The 19037-nt window shown below is 34.1% G+C and overlaps 1 protein-coding gene across 1 annotated transcript; it reads left to right on the forward strand.

The window, feature by feature from the left end:
- The first annotated feature begins 5261 nt into the window (after positions 1–5261).
- On the forward strand, positions 5262–10293 carry LOC145000325 (ABC transporter G family member 15-like). Its single transcript, XM_078959524.1, has 9 exons — positions 5262–5656; positions 6073–6152; positions 6248–6709; positions 7384–7506; positions 8605–8736; positions 8810–9094; positions 9186–9458; positions 9551–9658; positions 9750–10293. The coding sequence occupies exons 1-9, from the start codon at positions 5347–5349 to the stop codon at positions 10098–10100; spliced, it is 2124 nt and encodes a 707-aa protein (XP_078815650.1). The 5' UTR covers positions 5262–5346; the 3' UTR covers positions 10101–10293.
- The last annotated feature ends 8744 nt before the right edge of the window (positions 10294–19037 follow it).

Genomic DNA, 19037 nt, shown 5'->3' on the forward strand with positions numbered 1-19037 from the left:
ACGACATGTCGTCTGGAATGGTGAAAACGATTTTTACAGTTATAAAGCTATACCATCGACATGTCGTCGGTATAACTTTTTTTTTAAAAATATTTTTATAGGTTTTGTTAGATATACCAAAGCTGTTTTTTAAAACAATTCCAAAAAAGGATATTTGCAGAATAATATAATCTAAGGATGAGCATAGGCAGGTACCCGCCTCATTTGACGAGAATCGGAACTGGAACCAGAACCACTCTAGGCGGTTCTTAAATTTTTGGAACCAGTCCCGAAACTGTCGGTTCCGGTTCCGGGAGCGGGTAACCTGGTTACATTAACTTTGTTAAATTTTGTCGATAAAACCACAACATAGTTCGATCCAAATTGAATCAATTCATACCAAAAAGGGACATAATTTGACCAATATATTCTAAACCGGTCTAAGTAACACACACATATTTATATGAAATACTAATATATATATATATATATATATATATATATATATATATATATATATATATATATATATATATATATATATGCCGGTTTCGGCGGGCACCCAGTAGGTAGGGTTCTGAAAAAATGAGAATTAAAACCAGAACCGCTTAAGGCGGTTCCATAACTTTAGGAACTGGAACTGGAATAGCTTAAGACAGTTCCAGTTCCAGAACTGGCAGTTCCGAGACGGTTCTGGTTCCAAAAGCGAGTACTCGGTTCTGATGCTCATCCCTAATATAAACATAACATAACATACCATTAAAATCCAAAAACACTTAATAAATATAACATACCATTCAAATTCTACTACATAACAAAATAGCAAAAGAAAGCAAGTTTTTAACAAACATTGTTGTCACTATCATTCTAGTTATCCTCCTTCTCCTCCTCATCACCACCATCATCAACATAATAATCATCATCTTCCTCGTGTTCATTGGATGTTTAGGGTTATTTTGTGAACTCATATTGGGATTAAACTGGAATTGGGGCATTGGCTCTGGATAGAAGTTTGGAATGACGGACGTGAAAGTCTTATTAAACATTTGGTTCATTTTTAGCATTTGTTGTTGCATGATTTGAATTTGTTGGGATAATACAACAACTTGTTGTTGGGATAATATTAATATTAATTTGATTTTAAAACCAATTTAATTTGATTTTATAATTAATTTGATTTTGTTTTAAAATTAAAATTAATTTGATTTTAAAACTAATTTAATTTGATTTTACAATTAATTTAATATTTTATTTTTATTGATTGATTTAAATTAATTCAACTTTACTTTATAATTAATTTAAAATTACTAAAAGTACGTTGCTATTAATAACCTAATTAAGCTAAAGTTGTTGGTAATGACCAACATTAAATTACAACAAAATTAAGCTCTTTGAAACCATGTTAAACACTTTACAATACAAAGAATAACATCTAAATACAAAAGCTATAACTTATCAATTAACAAAAGTATCATAATTTTGTTAATTATAATTTGTAACATCATATTTTTGTTTATTTTCTATTATTGCATCGTACTTTTAATATTATATTACATAATATTTTGGTTTAAAAAGTATAACTTTTAATTTGATTTTATAATTAATTTGATTTTATTTTAATATTAATATTAATTTGATTTTAAAAATAATTTAATTTGATTTTATAATTAATTTGATTTTGTTTTAAAATTAAAATTAATTTGATTTTAAAACTAATTTAATTTGATTTTACAATTAAATCTATATATTATTTTTTATTGATTTTTTAATTAATTCGACTTTACTTTGTAATTAATTTTAAGTTACTAGAAGTACGGTGCTATTAATAACCTAATTAAACTAAAATCGTATTGACCAACATTAAGTCACTAATAAAATTAAGCACTTTGAAACCATATTAATCACTTTACAATACAAACAATAGCATCTAAATACAAAACTATAACTTATCAATTAACAAAAGTATCATATAATCATACATGTATACAATACACTCAATTCTAATTTTCATTTCATTTTAGACATAAAATAAAAATGTATACATCTAAATACAAAATCAAACATCATACAAAATCAAAATCAAACATACAATTTCAATTTTTATCCAATTTCATTCAATCATACCTTATAGCATCTTACACTTTAGACATCAAATTTCAATTTCATACAAATGTACACATCTAAATAAAAAATCAAATATCATTCTTAATTTCATTTTCATGCCAATACACCACAATGAGATAAACAAGTTATGCCTAACTTCATTTTCATTTTCATTCCAAAACACATTTTCATACCTCAAAATGCATATATATAATCAATCAACCAAACAAAATATGAACAAAATTAAATATCATTGTGTATTGAAAGAAAAAAAATCATAAACATCATAATCTTCACGTAACTGCACAGGAAAAAAAAACAAAAAAATTACCTCAAAATCGGAGGTCAAGATAGCACAATAACCGGAATTTGTTTTCTTCGGTGGTGGTGAAGCTCGTTGCCGACCGGCGGTGACAAATGCTTTGATTGAAGGCAATAACGACCAGAAATAAACCCCCAAAATCGGAATAAAACTCAAGCTAAAACAAATTAAGAACAAATCTAGGGCCAACAAACTTACCTTTAGGTTACCGATGAAGCTGCGTGGCCGGAAATCACCTTGAGTCGCCGGAGGTTGAGAGGAAAAAGAAGGCGAGGCGTGACTGTGAAATAAATGCTGCTAGGGGTTTTATTACAGGGAAACCCTATAACGACGACATGTCGTCGGTATAGGTAAAGGAAACGATGTCGTCCCATTTTACCTCATTAAAAAAAAAAGAAATAATTTTCACGTGGATCGGTCCCACTCTTTTCCGACGACAAGTCGTCAGTACAGGTGGACGAGAAAGACATCGCTTTACTTTTCTACGACCTAGATTAAAAATAATTCGAAATTATTTTTTTAACACCCTATACCGACGACATGTCATCGGCATAGGTGGACCAAAACGACGACGTCTTTATTTTATGCAACAAGAAATATAAATAAATTGAAATTTTTTTTAGTATCTTATAACGATGACATCTCGTCAGCATAGATATTGGACATACCGCTACTTTTTTGCCCCTTCCCGCCCAGTCGTCTATACTGGTGACTTGTCGTCGGGATAGCCATTCTGATCAAAGAAATATGGTCAAAGTTGGAATACATTTTACCGACGATATGTCGTTGATATAGCTTGCCTTTTGCCGATGACACATGTCGTCGGGATAAGTGTCGTCTCGATAGGGCTAAATCCATGCAGTGAGTGTGGGACGTAAAAACGGGGACCAATTCTAAAGATAAAGGTTAGGTGTTTATCAATTAATTTTCCAAAATTTCATACTTGTTTCTTGTGCTCTTTGATCATAAATTAATGTGAGCTCTTTGATCATAAATTAATGTGAGGATTTTTCTAATTAAATGGATCTTACTCAGACTTGATATTGATTTTTAGTCAACGGCTTCAACGATTATTAAAATTAAGGAACAACCTTATATCAAAATCTCATATTGCGAAATGGTTACTAGTATAATTGCGATTGTATATTTATGACTTTTAGTGGGGATCTTTGCCATTAATGGAATTTGTAAGAATTGATTTGCACTATAATTCATAAAAATATTGTGCCAACAATTTTTTGAAGGTCCCACTAATAAGTCTCACTTAATTTTTTAATTATAAACTCCACACTTTGTAGAGCAACTGCATAATTTTTTGAATAACTTTTTTTTACCATTATTTTTGTTTTGAACGACATGCATGCCATTAAAATTTGTTATGACAATTTATTTTCTGCTGCAGCCTCCACAATGAACAGGGCATATGTTATTTGAGTGACCTTTTGTGAACAAATAAAAAGTATGCGTTCCTTAAATTACTCCTATGCATTGTGGTTTTTGTAGAAGATGAAAATTGTTAAATTTAGATACTACATAGGTGAAACAAAGATATAACTGTACTTCACACATAAAAATCAAAATTTTTTTTGGCTCTTTCAGTCCTACAAGTGATAGGAGCAATGAAGCAAAATTGAAGCATTTGGGATCAAGTACATGAAGAGAACATGTTCATATACAAAGTATAGTGATATGTATAACACATATAGAATTTGTACATCACCTGATTTTACATGTGTTTAATATATGAATATTGTTCATTTATAAATATATGTTCATTGAGGAAGATAGGTTCCAACAATGGTTTTAATCATGATTTTGTATAAACATTCAATTATGAATATGTATAATATTGTATGAACATATATGGTTTTGTATAAATGTTCAATATAAACATATATGCATATGAATGTTCACTTATGAACATTACCGATTTTTGGAGTTTTGTATAAATGTTCAGATATGAACATATATTATCATTTTGTTACTATAATTTTTGGGTTTTTGTATAAATATTTAGTTACGAACAAGTATGAACGTAACTAATTTATGAATACTTGAGAAATGTGTATAAATGTTCATCAATGAAGGTGTACATTAGTTCAATTTGTAAGTTTTTATATTAATGTGCATAACTACACGTATATATGTTCATAAATGTTCATCAATGAATTTGATGGTCATTTTCTTTTATTTAGGGAAAAGATGATCATGTCAAAATATATACCACCGTTTTTGTGAATAACTCCATATTTAATCCACTATAATCTATGTAACTTACGGTATGTAATTTAGCCCACATGAGTATAAGTTAAAATAAGTATTTGGATAAATTAAAAAAAAAACATTTTATAGCGGTTTGAAACCGAAGATAAATCATTTTTGATCCGTTACTAACCCATAATACCATAACTTATCAAAACTCCTTATAACTTATAGATGTCTAACATTTTTACGAGTTTTTTTTTTTTTTTTTTTTTTTCCTGAAAATGACTTATCAAATTATATGGTCTTGACACTGAATAAATTAATCTAAAACACTTTTTATAAACTCCACCACTATAAGCTAACAAGGAATAAACTTTAGCCAAATACCCTCTTAAAAATGCCAAACCTTTTTAAAAATAACGTTGTATTATTAAAGGTGTAATCTTTATGAGAAGTTGAAAATATCTTATATATGTTGAATTAATGACAGCACCGATTACAGTTATTGAGGTCCCTAATTTTATATCGATATAGTTTCAATGCTTAACTAAAAGACATTTACAGTCACACAACTACCACCCAACCATTCCTTTCAAAATAAATGCAGGGCCACTCCCGCCCCACCCCAGCGCACAAATATGAACTTAAGAGAGCTAACGAATTTTCCCAATTACTTTTATTAAAATTCTTTATCTTCTTTCTTTTCAAGTAAAGGCTTCTTACTTCTTAGTCTCAAGATGGAGATAGAAGTAGGGAGGAGCACCGGTGGTGGTGATGGTAGCCACAACGGCAGTACAATGGCGGAACATGGTGGTAGTAACGACGAAGGTGGTGGTGGTGGAGAAAGTATGGGTCGGAGTCAGAGCATGAAGGAAAGGGCAAGTTATCTGGTGTGGCAAGATCTAAGGGTGATGCTTCCAAGCTCCGGTGATGGACCAACAAAGCGGTTGCTCCATGGTCTTAACGGTTTTGCAGAACCGGGTCGGATCATGGCTATCATGGGTCCTTCTGGTTCGGGCAAATCAACTCTTCTTGATGCATTAGCAGGTTTGTTCCTTCTCTTCACCAGACAACTAGTTTCTTTTTACGTTCTTTTACTACTATGAAATACATATACTAGCTAGTGAGATATAGTAAAAAGAAAGAAGTTATCTTTGTATCTAACTGATCTTTACCCATTTGAGGAAAGTCCAAGATTTGAGACATGGGCAAAAAGATTTAGGGAGTAAAAAATTACTAAAACTAGAAAGTCACTTTTTTCGAAAATTTATGGTACTTTTTTTAGTGTTTTTGTAAGTTCTCAATCATTATCGCGACCCCAGGATTTGATTTTTTTTTCTAGATTCTCTAGATCAAACTAAAAAAATTGTATTATAAATTGATTTATATATTATTGGTAATTTATATAACTATCTATTATGAATTACGATATTTGAATGTGTGATTTTAATTGTTTTTGATAGGTAGACTATCAAAGAATGTGGTGATGGCTGGAGATGTTCTACTAAACGGGGAGAAGAAGAAACTAACATATGGTGTTGTTGTAAGTGACTCCACGTGTACATATATATATATATACCTTAATTGTTTTCTTGTAAATTATATAATAAATTGATGTAAAAGAGATAATTAATGTAGGCCTATGTGACACAAGAAGATGTTCTAATGGGAACCCTCTCAGTGAGGGAAAGCATCACTTACTTAGCTCATTTGAGGCTTCCACCAACATTGACAAAAGAAGAAGTGAAAGATACAATAGAGGGGACAATATTAGAGATGGGGCTCGAGGATTGTGCAGATAGGTTGATCGGAAATTGGCACTTGAGAGGAATAAGTGGTGGGGAGAAGAAAAGGCTAAGTATTGCACTTGAAATCCTCGTTAGACCACGAGTTTTGTTTCTAGATGAACCTACAAGTGGACTCGATAGTGCATCGGCATTTTTTGTGGTTCATGCTCTAAAAAGCATGGCTCGTGATGGAAGAACAGTCATTTCTTCAATTCACCAACCAAGTAGTGAAGTCTTTGCATTGTTTGACGACTTGTATCTTTTATCTGGAGGTGAAACTGTCTATTTTGGAGAAGCCAAAGAAGCTATTGAGGTTTGTGAATTGTCATGAGTAGAGTATACATAGAACTAATTATAAGTTTGGAGAATATATATAATTGTGTGTTGTTAAAAGGGAAAATGACTTAAAAGCCCAACGAAGTTTCCAAACCATTTAAAAAACCCCAATCATGTTTTGTCTGTTCAAAAAACCCAACGAACTTAACCTTTTGTCTAAAAAGTCCAACAAAGTTTCAAACAGTTCAGAAAATTCAAATTTTGTTTTATTTAAGTTCGTTGGGTTTTTTTTTTTTGAACAGTCAAAACATGATTGGAGTTTTTTAAACGTTTTGGAAACTTCGTTGGTCTAACAAGTCATTTTTCTTATACGGTAATAAGCCACGTCATCTGTTTCTCTTATTTGACTTTCGAGAAAGTGTAACTTAGTTGGGCTTTTTAGATAAAATGTTAAGTTTGTTGGGTTTTTTTGAACAGACAAAACATGATTGGGGTTTTTTAAACGGTTTGGAAACTTCGTTGGGTTTTTAAGTCATTTTCCCTTGTTAAAACAACATACATACTATTATTCTACATTTGCTTATAATTTGTAGACTTAATATATATATGCAACAACCTCAATACATGTATAAACTAAAAGAATATTTTCATATGAATATGGTTATATCACCTAGGTTTTAAGTGATGATAACTGTTTATAATTTTGTACAGTTTTTTGCTGAATCGGGGTTCCCGTGTCCCATCAAGAGAAATCCTTCCGATCATTTTCTACGTTGTATCAATTCGGATTTCGATGTCGTGACAGCTACACTAAAAGGCTCATTGAGAATTCAAGTATGTTTTCCTTGTCTTTGTATATATTTAACGTTTATTTTATTTAGTTTTAAATAAAATAAACTATTCTTTTAATACAAATAAGTTTACTGTGTTTGGTTTGCGTTAATTAAAACTAGTTAGAAGGAAAAGAAATTATATGATTGCGAAGTAAATAAAAAACATGCATGTTTGTTTATCAAAAAATGAAATAAAATGAATTATTATCATTCCTAAAAATCGAATATGGGCCATTCATTTTATTGGACCACTTTTTTGGTTTGTTTGTTATTCCGTTAAAACCTACCGACTTGTTTAATTGTTCAAATTGAACTGGACTCATATCATTTAGATATTTGGATTTTTTTATTAATTTGCAACAAACCACATTAATGTTATAGATTTTAAATTAGTTTTGATTACTAAAATGAGAACTAATAGTCCAAAAACCAAAAATAAATATTCTTTTATTTATTTATATTGTTTATTTTTAATATATATCTATTAATTATTAGATAAACAATTGTTTTATTCAATGTATTTTAACTATCTAAAATAGTCATACATAAAGAAGGTAAAAGTAAAAAAAAAAACAGTTACCTTTTTGCAATAAAATTAAAATTTCCTGTATTGTTACAATATGTGATTAAATATAATATATTTCATATGTATATTATATAGAATTTCTTGTATTGTTTGTGTAAAATGACATTTATATCATTTTCAATTTATTTTACATTTTTTTTAAAACTACCGTTGCCTCCATCACCCCGACATTCCCTTAAACATAAACTTGTTGCTTCCATTTAGAAAAAAACCTCCTCCTTATAAACCTGATGATACCTTGATGCCCAAGGAAAAAAAAAGGAACAACAAAGAAAAGAAACAGAGGAATAAAATGAAGAAGAATGAAATTCTAATTACTTGGTGAACAAGGTCTAATTCGCTTGAATTAATTGTGGTTATTAAAATAACTTTATTTAGTTGTCCAAATATGCAAAACTACAGTGTTGGAATAACTTAACAAAATATGAAAATGAAATTACTCAATCTAATTAACTGTAACAAAATATGAAAAATGAAATTCACTTATCGATGTTTAAATGTTTTCATTTGTAGGAAAAACGAGAAGAATCAGACCCGTTTATGAATATGGGAACAACACAGATCAAAGCAACCTTAGTAGAAAAATACCGGTGGTCAAAACACGCCGTGAAAGCCCGAGCAAGGATGAAACACCTCTCCACAATCGTAAGTTTTCCTTCAAACTCAAAACCTTTTCGTGTTTCCATGGCTGCAGCTTGCTTATTATTCCCATTTCCAGCGAGAACCTGCGACAAAGGCAAACACGACAAGCCATGCTGGATGGTGGAAGCAACTTGACACACTAACAAGAAGATCGTTCGTGAACATGTCAAGAGATATGGGATATTACTGGTTAAGAATCATCATCTACTTAGTCGTATCAATATGCGTTGGGACAATCTTCTTCGATGTGGGAACGAGTTACACTGCCATTCTTGCAAGGGGAGCTTGTGGTGGTTTCATAACAGGGTTCATGACTTTCATGTCAATCGGAAGTTTCCCTTCATTTATCGAAGATATGAAGGTACGTAACCTAAGCAATCGTAAGTAAATCAAACCTATTTTATGTTCTTCATCGATTTTAACAATCATGCATGCAAACTATATATTTCAAGATCTTTACTCGAGAACGGCTTAACGGCTACTACGGGGTTGGTGTGTTTATACTTGCGAACTTCCTATCTTCGTTCCCGTTCTTGGTGGCAGTTTCTCTAGTCACCGGAACAATCACATGGAACATGGTGAAGTTCAATCATGGATTCTCGCGCTACGCTTTCTATTGTCTCAACCTGTTTGGCTCGATTGCAGTGATCGAGAGCTGTATGATGATTGTTGCAGCTCTTGTTCCGAATTTCTTGTTTGGGCTCGTAGTTGGGGCTGGAGTTCTCGTAAGATTACATCTGAACCATTTTCATAGCGTTTCTTGTTTCAAAAACGTGTTGTATATATACTGAATTACTTTACGTACACAATGTATTAGGGGGTTATGATGATGACTTCAGGTTTCTTTCGTCAACTTCCCGATCTTCCAAAGCCATTTTGGCGTTACCCTGTGTCGTATATAAACTACGGATCATGGGCAATACAGGTATTCAAAGATAGCAAATTTAATCTGATTGTTAAATATATAAGTTATAGAGATTTAATTTAAGTTATTTGAGCTACTGGAATTAATGCAGGGAGGATACAAGAATGATCTATTGAATTTGGAGTTTGATGGGTTATCACCGGGAGACCCGAAAACCACCGGTAGGGAGGTGATAACGAAGCTGTTCCGGATGCCGTTGACTCACTCAAAGTGGTGGGATTTGTTTGCGATATATGCGCTTCTTGTGAGTTACAGACTGACGTTCTTTTTAGTTCTCAAGTTGAAGGAGAAAGTGTTGCCGTTTTTACAGTCGATGTATGCGAAGAGAACTGTACATCGACTGAAAAGGCGAGCTTCTTTCGTAAAGTTTCCTTCTTCAAGACGATACCAAAACCTTCGCACTTTGTCGGCACAAGAGGGCTTCAGTTCTCCGATCCCATAGCCCAAAAACGCAGTACATTCATTCAAAATACATAGTTGAGATGAGAATAATAAAGTAATTCAAGCACTTGTCGTACACGCATCACTTTTACAATCATTATTACACAATTTGGAGATATATCATGAATCACTGTATAAATCTACAATAGCTTTAACTGTGTTTTACCAGCAATTTGATGTTTCATTCATTTGTATACCCATGCACTTCCATATTTTGTCACAAATGAGTTGATATTGTACTAGTACAAATTCCATCCGTGAAGTTTTAATTTGGTTTCTCCCAAAACGGTACCGTGACATGTAATGTCACAGACGATCAGTGTCGTCGATACAGAGTTGACCACCTTTCTTTGACCTTGAACTGTATGCCGATGATATATCGTCTGAATAGGTTAGGCGGGAACAAAAAGTTTTTCGTGGTCTTCTAAAAACGTATGCCAACGGCATGTTGTCGATATATGTCAATATACCGTTTTGGGAGAGCTATACAGACGACATGTCGTCGCCATGCCACACTGGCAATCCGAGTGAAATGACTATCCCGACGATTTGTTGTTGGTACAACGCTCAATTTTTTCCAGCAATTAAAAAAAACAAGGTAGTGTTGGGTACCAACGACTTATCGTCGGCATAGGGTTTAGCCCCATCAAGACCAGCGACTGCGTCTTTTCACTTCTGATTTCTCTCTTTCTCTCTTTCCGTCGACGACCAAATCTCCTCCGGCCACTCCCATTCGCCGGTAACTAGCAAGTGTGCTTCTTGTTCCTTCTATTCTTCCTAATTTTGTGACTGGCCAATGTTTTTTTTTTTTTTTTTCTTCGGTTGTAGCTTTCACCTTGATTTTGGGGTATTATTTCTGGTTGCAGCCTTCATAGCCTCCATCATCGTTAGCCCTTCACCACCACCGACCTCTACAGCTAGCTACACCGGTCATTTTGAGGTAAGATTCCAACCTCTCTCTCTCTCTCTCTCTCTCTCTCTCCCTCCCTCCCTCCCTCCCTCCCTCCCCTCTCTCTCTCTCTCTCTCTCTCTCTCTCTCTTTTGTATGTTTAGGGCAAAAATGGACAAAATTTTGTTTTGTGCTATTTGTTTAGGTATGAAAATGAAAGTGAACATGATTTGTTTGATTTTGTGTTTAGATGTGTATATATTTGGGTAAAATTGGGCAAAAATGGGCAAATCTCTATTTTGTGTTATTTGTTTAGGCCAATGTTTTAAAAACTGGTTTGAACCAGCCGATCGAACCGTTTGGACCGGGAACCGGAGGAGGGAGCGGTTCAACTATCACCTGTTTTAAGTTGATTTTTGATCCAGATTAAACGACCTGTTTTTAGAAAAACTCGGTTGAACCGTTCAAAATAAACCGGTTGAACTGATTAAACCGAATAAAAATAAATAAAAAATAATCGTTTGCGTAATAAACTCTGGTGATTTTTTTTTCAAATTTAAATAGTTTTCTCTAAATAAAAACATATGGTAAATGTTATAAATTTTTTTTGATTTATTTGTATTCATCAAAAACATATTTTGTTTTGTTATTATATTTTTTTTTGACTTATGTAGATTAATGTAAAACACTAAAACTTATGGTTATGTATTATTATAATGTATTTGGATTGATCCCCAACTTGTTTTTATATGTATTTTTAATGTTTGAACTTAGAACAAATTACACGAATGGTCATTTAGGTGTTGTTTTTTTTCCCCTAAAGTAGTCCATACGAAACTTTTTTTTCCCTCAGATGGTACCTACGGAGCAAACATTGCACACAAATGATCTTTATGACTAACTTTGTTAACAGATTTTGTTAAGTGTGTGTGAAAAGACAAAATTGCCCTTTGTTTTTTTTATATTTATTTTAATATTTTGTTAATTTGTAATAAAAAGGTCGGGGTCCTCTCTCTCTCTCTCTTACATACACATACACATACACATACACATACACACACATACACATACACATACACATACACATACACATATACATACACACAAATATTGACATAAACACATGCATACACAGAGGGTCCGATTAAAATCGGTATCATTCCATCAAAATCAACATGTTGGTGAAGATCTAGTTTCGATTGAAATCAGGTGGGTCTGATTGCATGGGTTTTGAGGTTCGATTTCATGGGTTTCACTTAGATGATGAACATACAAAAGTCGGAGATGGAAGGACTTTGAGAAAGCAGTTTGATAGTTAAAACTTTGAAGGGAATCAAGGAAGTGTTAGAGAAGATGGATCTGAAAGCATGTCCGATGGGAATGATAATGTTAAAGCTGTATCCAATGAAGATGTCCCACCTAGTCCTTCTTCCAGATCTCGTCGGAGACATAAATATCACCGACATATTCCACACACACAGGCTTCTGATTCTTATCAATTGTTTCCGATTTCTTTTTCTATGGTGCATTGTCGCTACTAGCTTCTAGCTCCGACGAGATTGTATTTGTAGTGGTGAGCCAATAAAATGGTGGATTTAGGCTTCTTAACCAATCAAACTCTTTAAATATATTGGAATCGGAAGAGGGGTTCGGCCGTTTGGGTGTTGCTGATACCGGACACGTCAAGTTAAAACCCACCAGAGGGTTGAATCCAGCCTGCATCACCACCACGGAGTTGATATGCTGACAAAAGGAAAGGGGCGAAGTCGATCAGTCCGTAACTGGTAGATCTGTCGGAGAAGATGAAGCCCATAAATTGATTTCATTCAAAAAACGATTCATATATTATATTTTGAACACATGAAAATTGATTATGTAAATTCACACATGCACACAAAAAGATCTTAGGTTTCTTGAACAGGTTCCTGGGAAGACAAACAAATCGATTTCATTAATGGGTTCATAGTTGAACACGATTAACCAAAACCTGCAATCAATTTATAGGTTTTGTTAGGGCTGCTAATTGTTGATTTTTATTAGCTTCTCTGTAACGCCCCGTTTATTTAAATAAATTAATAAATGTAAGTCCCGGAATGATTTGTGAAGAATATTAAAAGTCGAGGTTAAAAGTGTACGTTCGGGACTTAAATTGAAAAGATTGAAGGCTTAAGGGCTTCTTAGTAATTTAGGAATCTATTATGAAAGAGATTTTTGTAGAGTAGGGGTTGATTGGTAAATTTCAACTTTAATTGTAAAGAATTTAAGAAGATATGGTTAAAAAGGTAATTATGTGTTTTATTTTGAAAAAAAATATCATGGGGAGGGACTAGAATGGTTAAATGGGAAAAGTTGGAGCATGGACACGGGACAACTCCCGTCACCCTCCCTTAATCCATGTATATATACATCTTAACTCACTCAAACCCTAAACCTAGTCTCAGCCGCCATCACCGGACTTCCTCTCGTTCTCCAACCGGTGGAAGCTCCGATCAACTGACATCTATAGTCGATCTCGCTGCTGCCAATTCTTCTTCTCCTCTTATGTTAGACATCGCCTGCTGCCAATCGTCAGTGAACTCGTCAGCCGCCTAGATGCCATTGGAGTCGGAATAACTCGCCACTGTGTCGGGTGTTGCTTCTGTGAACCCTGCCGCTGCTGTTGCCGCCACTTCACGACCGGAGCGCCACCACAACTTCTGTATTTCTTCAGCCGACTATGTGGTTATTGTGTGGGTTTCGTGTCCGTCGTGGAAGTCGGAGGTCGAAGACGGAGCTGCCATTGCTGTTTCTTGTTACTCGGAAGTCGTGGGCTCCCCCGAATGCCATCTTCTAGCCATCATGGCACCGCCGCTGCGGACGTTGGTGCTGCTGTTGCCGCCTCCTCGTGTCACCATCGCCACTGTACGCCACCAAGTAGGTGGCTGGAGTTCGTTTGCAACAGAAAACGTATGTGTGGGTGTGTTTATTGCAGTTAAGTGGTGTTTGGGTGTTGTTTACCCGAAATTCTCAAAGAATAGCCACAACCACCACCTTGAGGTGGTGGCTGCCACCATCTCCCACCACCGGCCACCACAAGGTGGCTGTGTGTGTGTTTATGTTGTTTAGTGTGTGTGTGTTAGTTAGTTAGTGTGTGTTTATTTTTGGACAAAAACCTTGTAATTGTAATTAGCATGAATAATAAAAATAATAGTAACCACCACCGTAAGGTGGTGGCCGCCGCTGTGAGCCGCCATCAACCACCACTACCCGAGGTGGTAGTGGGTGGTGCCCGGCTAGCAAACCCTAATGGGCTTAGAGATTGGTTTTGGGCCTATTGGGTCATGTTTGGGTGGAAAACCCTAATTATGAGTATTTGGGCCTTGGACTTATTGGACCCACTTTTGGGCCATTGGGATTGGATTGTGAACTAAGCCCAAATTATTCCATGTCATTTATCAAGTAGAGTAAAGAACTTAATGGACTAAGTCCTTAATGAGCTAATTGAGAAAATATTAATATTTGGGAATTTATTAGGGCACACGAGAATTATCTAATAAGTGAAATATTAAATAATAATCATTGGCAGAAATTAATCTAAGCAATAATGGACTTAATGGATTAAGTCCTTAATTGATTAAGTCCCTAGTGTGTTAAGTCCTTAGTGGATTAAGTAAGAAACACTTAACCCTAGTTATCATTTGATGTGAAACCCTAATTTCACTTGGGCTTTATATTGGGCCATCCGAGAATAATCAAATGGACTAGAGTAATTAGTTGGGCGTTAGGGTAAGGCCCATATGAAGGATTGGGCCCAATTTGGAAAATTGGGCCATAGATGGGCCATAGTTGGGGCCTAGATGGTTGTATGATATTGGGCCCTAGAATGATACATGTTGGACTGGACTGATCAATTGGGCCATATGATGGACTTTGATCCCTAGTTTACTTTGGGCCTATGGATTGGGCCTTGGGCTTGGGTAAGCCAAGCTAAGGGTAATGTAGTAATTATCCAAAGCATGTATTTTTAGTTATGTGTTAGAACCCAATTATTAATTGGGTGTTATTTGGTGTTGACAGTTCGGGAATTTGTCAGCCAGCAGCTGGGGTGGAGTCTGCGGGACTTCAGCAGTGTGGGATTGTGTCTGCGGGACTTCAGCAGTGTGAGGTGAGTTTCCTTCCAGTAGGAACGGGTCTAAGGCCACAATGCCGGCCCGTTTAGTAGCAGTAGTTTCTGGATTTTGGTCCGATGCAATTGTTAGTTTGTTTGATGCCTTCGTGGCCCAGACATGATTTATGTGTTAAGTGTTATGGGCTACGGCCTGACGTAATATGCAGTATATGAGTTTATGATCATGTGTGTTATGCTATTTGATATGTGTTTTTGCTATGCTATGCTATGCCCAGTCAGTTCTGGACTTCGGTCCGATGCAGTTAGTTTCGGACTTCGGTCCGATGCAGTTAGTCCCAGACTTCGGTCCGATGCAGGGGACAAGGTCCCAGTCAGTTCCGGACTTTAGTCCGATGCAGTTAGTTCCGGACTTCGGTCCGATGCAGGGGACAAGGTCCCAGTCAGTTCCGGACTTTAGTCCGATGCAGTTAGTTCCGGACTTCAGTCCGATGCAGGGGACAAGGTCCCAGTCAGTTCCGGACTTCGGTCCGATGCAGTTAGTTCCAGACTTCGGTCCGATGCAGGGGACAAGGTCCCAGTCAGTTTCGGACCTCGGTCCGATGCAGTTTTCGGGCTTCGTCCCGATGCAGTGGGCAAGGCCCAATATGTGTTTATATGTTATTGTATGGTATGTGGTATTTGGGGGAGCTCACTAAGCTTCGTGCTTACAGTTTCAGTTTTGGTTTCAGGTACTCAGTTTTCAAAAGAGGAGCTCGGGAAGATTGCAGTGCACACACCATTTGTTCAGCCTGAGATGTTTATACTCTGATATATTTGACAATTGTTATAATATTTTGAGATACATTGCTTATGATTTCTATATGAGGTTTCTTGACTATGGTTTTATCATTAAATTAAACGAAATTTTCAGACTGTGTTTTTGGGATGTTACATTCTCCAGGATGAATGGGATGAATACAAACCTACAAATCAATTTAATTTTTCCAAAAAATGATTTACATTAACTGCTAATTGATGATTTTTATTCATCGTCGATTGTGTGTGTATGAGTGTATTGTGTGGAAATGGTGACTAGAGAGAGAGAGAGAGAGAGAGAGAGAGAGGGAGAGAGAGAGAGAGACCATCTGTGTGCATAAAACAAAAGGTATTTTTGTCATATAATAAAAATTAACAAAATCTGTTAACAAATTTAGTCACAGGGACCTTTTGTGTGCAAGGTTTGCTTCGTAGGGATCATCTAATGGAAAAAAGTTTCGTAGGGACTACTTCAGGGAAAAAATATAAACTTAAAGGACCATTCGTATAATTTACTCTTGAACTTGTAAACATCAAATTCATTATTTATAGATGTATGTATGTATAGAAAAATAGCAAAAAGATGAAAATTATAGAAACCGGTTAACCCGACGGTTGAATCGATTAAACCGGAAAATGGTCACCATACCGGTTCAACTAAAAAACCAGTTTTTAAAACATTGGTTTAGGCATGAATTGTTTGATTTTGTGTTTTAGGTGTGTACATATTTATATAGAATTTGAATTGGATGTATTGTATACATGTATGAATTTGCATAATTGTATGTCTCATTTGATTGTATGTCTCATTTGAGTAGATGTATTGTATACATGTATGATATTGCATAGATGCATTACATAATTGTATGTCTCATTTGATTTTGTGTTTAGATGATATTTGTATGAAATTGGATGTATTATATACATGTATGAATTTGCATAATTGTATGTCTCATTTGATTGTATGTCTCATTTGAGTAGATGTATTGTATACATGTATGAAATTGCATAGATACATTACATAATTGTATGTGTTATTTGATTTTGTGTTTAGATGTGTACATATTTGTATGAAATTGTAATTGGAATTGGAATTGCATAAAGTTATGAAATTGGAATTGGAATCGGATGTATGGTATACATGTATGAAATTGGAATTCGAATTGGATGTATTATGTGTATTGTATGTCTCATTTAGATGTATTGTATAATGGTATGGAATTAGAATTGGATGTATTGTATACATGTATGATTTTTTTTAGATGTTTAGGTTTATTAGTTTGAGTTCATGTAAGATGAAGTGATAAAGTGCTTAATTAATAAGTGTTTAATGTGTTGTTTAAGTGAATTCCTTAATGAATAGTTGATATTGTTTGTATTATAATGCGCTTAATAGGTTAGTGCCTAATATCATTTTATTTAGTTGATAATATGGTTTTAAAGTACAATGTTATAAAAGAAAAAACAAAAATAAGATGCTATATATACTATAAATATGAAAAAGAAGTGAAAATAGAATGTTTTAATAAACACACTAACAAAAGTACATTGTTATTTAAGAAAACCTCACTACAAAGGTTATTAATATCAATGTACTTTTATTAGTTTGTTTATAAAAGCATTTTATTTTCATTTATATTTTATAATAGAAAACCAAAACATAAAAGTATGTTTCTATTAAAAGTACGATGTTATAATAGTAAACAAAAGTAAGATGCTATAATTAACCAACAAAAGTATGACACTATTAATAACAAAAGTATGAAAACACGTTGAATCATTGATTTTTAGTTTAAGTCTCTTCTTCATAATCATCAAGAGCCTAGAAATACCTGCCTAAAATTGATTTAGAAATTAATTTCGGGATTTCCCTGTTTTGGGACTACTTTTTGATTACTTTATCTCATTTAGGATGTGAATGTGTATTGCATGTTTGTTTGTTTAATAAAAATTTGGTTGTCTATTTCTCTTTGATCATCGAGTAAATATTTCTTTATATACTTGGGAGCTAAGACGAAATGTTGTCAGATTTTTCTCAAACAAACAGTCATGCAATACACATTCACATATGAGATAAGGTATTCAAAAAGTGGGTTTAGAGGCCTATCATTGTGAATACTCTATCAATTCTGTTTGATTTTTACTTCTTGAGTAAATATTTCTTTATATTCTTGTGAATACTCTATACATTTTCGGGTATATATTTCTTTATATAGCCCAAATACAATCTAACTTCCGATAACTATATATACAATATAATTTTTAATAATGAAACATCAATGAAGATCAATAAGAGTTGGATTGGAGAGAACCGAATGTCTTCAAAATACTTGGAAGGTTTAATGCGACCATCCTATGAATTGAAGGCTACTTGTTTAAGTGGGAGATTCTTGGAAATGGGTGTCTATAACACCCATAAATTAGGGCTAGTCAATCTGAATACTATGAATGTTAAAGTTGACTTTGACAGAAGATTATTTAGGATAAATAATCTTAAACAAAGTTAAAGTAGACGTGACAAGGATTCTGCATATATAAACAATGCCTAAATCTGATTTCTTGAGAAGAAGTAGTGATGAGATTTAGAACAGGAAAATCGGACCGGAACCGGAACTGTTAGAACCGGAATATATAGAACCGGTTCCGGTTTCGGGTTTAAAAATTGGCTTTATCCGGGTTTGGGTCCATCAGGTCCGGGTAAACCCGGTCTAAAAACCGGAACCGGAACCACTTTTAGGGCCGGAACCGGTTTTTGTGAAACGTTTAAAAGATGCATATCTCATTCGTTTCAACTCCGATTGACATGCGACTTTTTCCAAAATGTAGTTTAGAGTTTGTACATGATTTTAGACTATAAATTTGACATTTTTAGTTTTATATTCATTGATTTACAGCCTCTCAAAGTCGATATGTTAAAGCTGGATTTGTTTAGTTTTTCAGTTTTTTTGTATTCGGTGAAAGTTTTAAAACATACATATCTAATTCGTTTGAAGTCGGATTGACATGTGGTTTTTTTCAACTTGTAGTTTATAGTTTGGACATGAGTTTAAACTATAATTTTGTCATTTTTGGTTTAATATTCAATGATTTACAGTCTTCCGAATTCGGGATATCAAAACTGAAAATTTTCATATTTTCAGCTTTTT

Source organism: Lactuca saligna, chromosome 6, assembly GCF_052625555.1.
Source record: "Lactuca saligna cultivar CGN05327 chromosome 6, ASM5262555v1, whole genome shotgun sequence".
Lineage (NCBI taxonomy): Eukaryota > Viridiplantae > Streptophyta > Magnoliopsida > Asterales > Asteraceae > Lactuca > Lactuca saligna.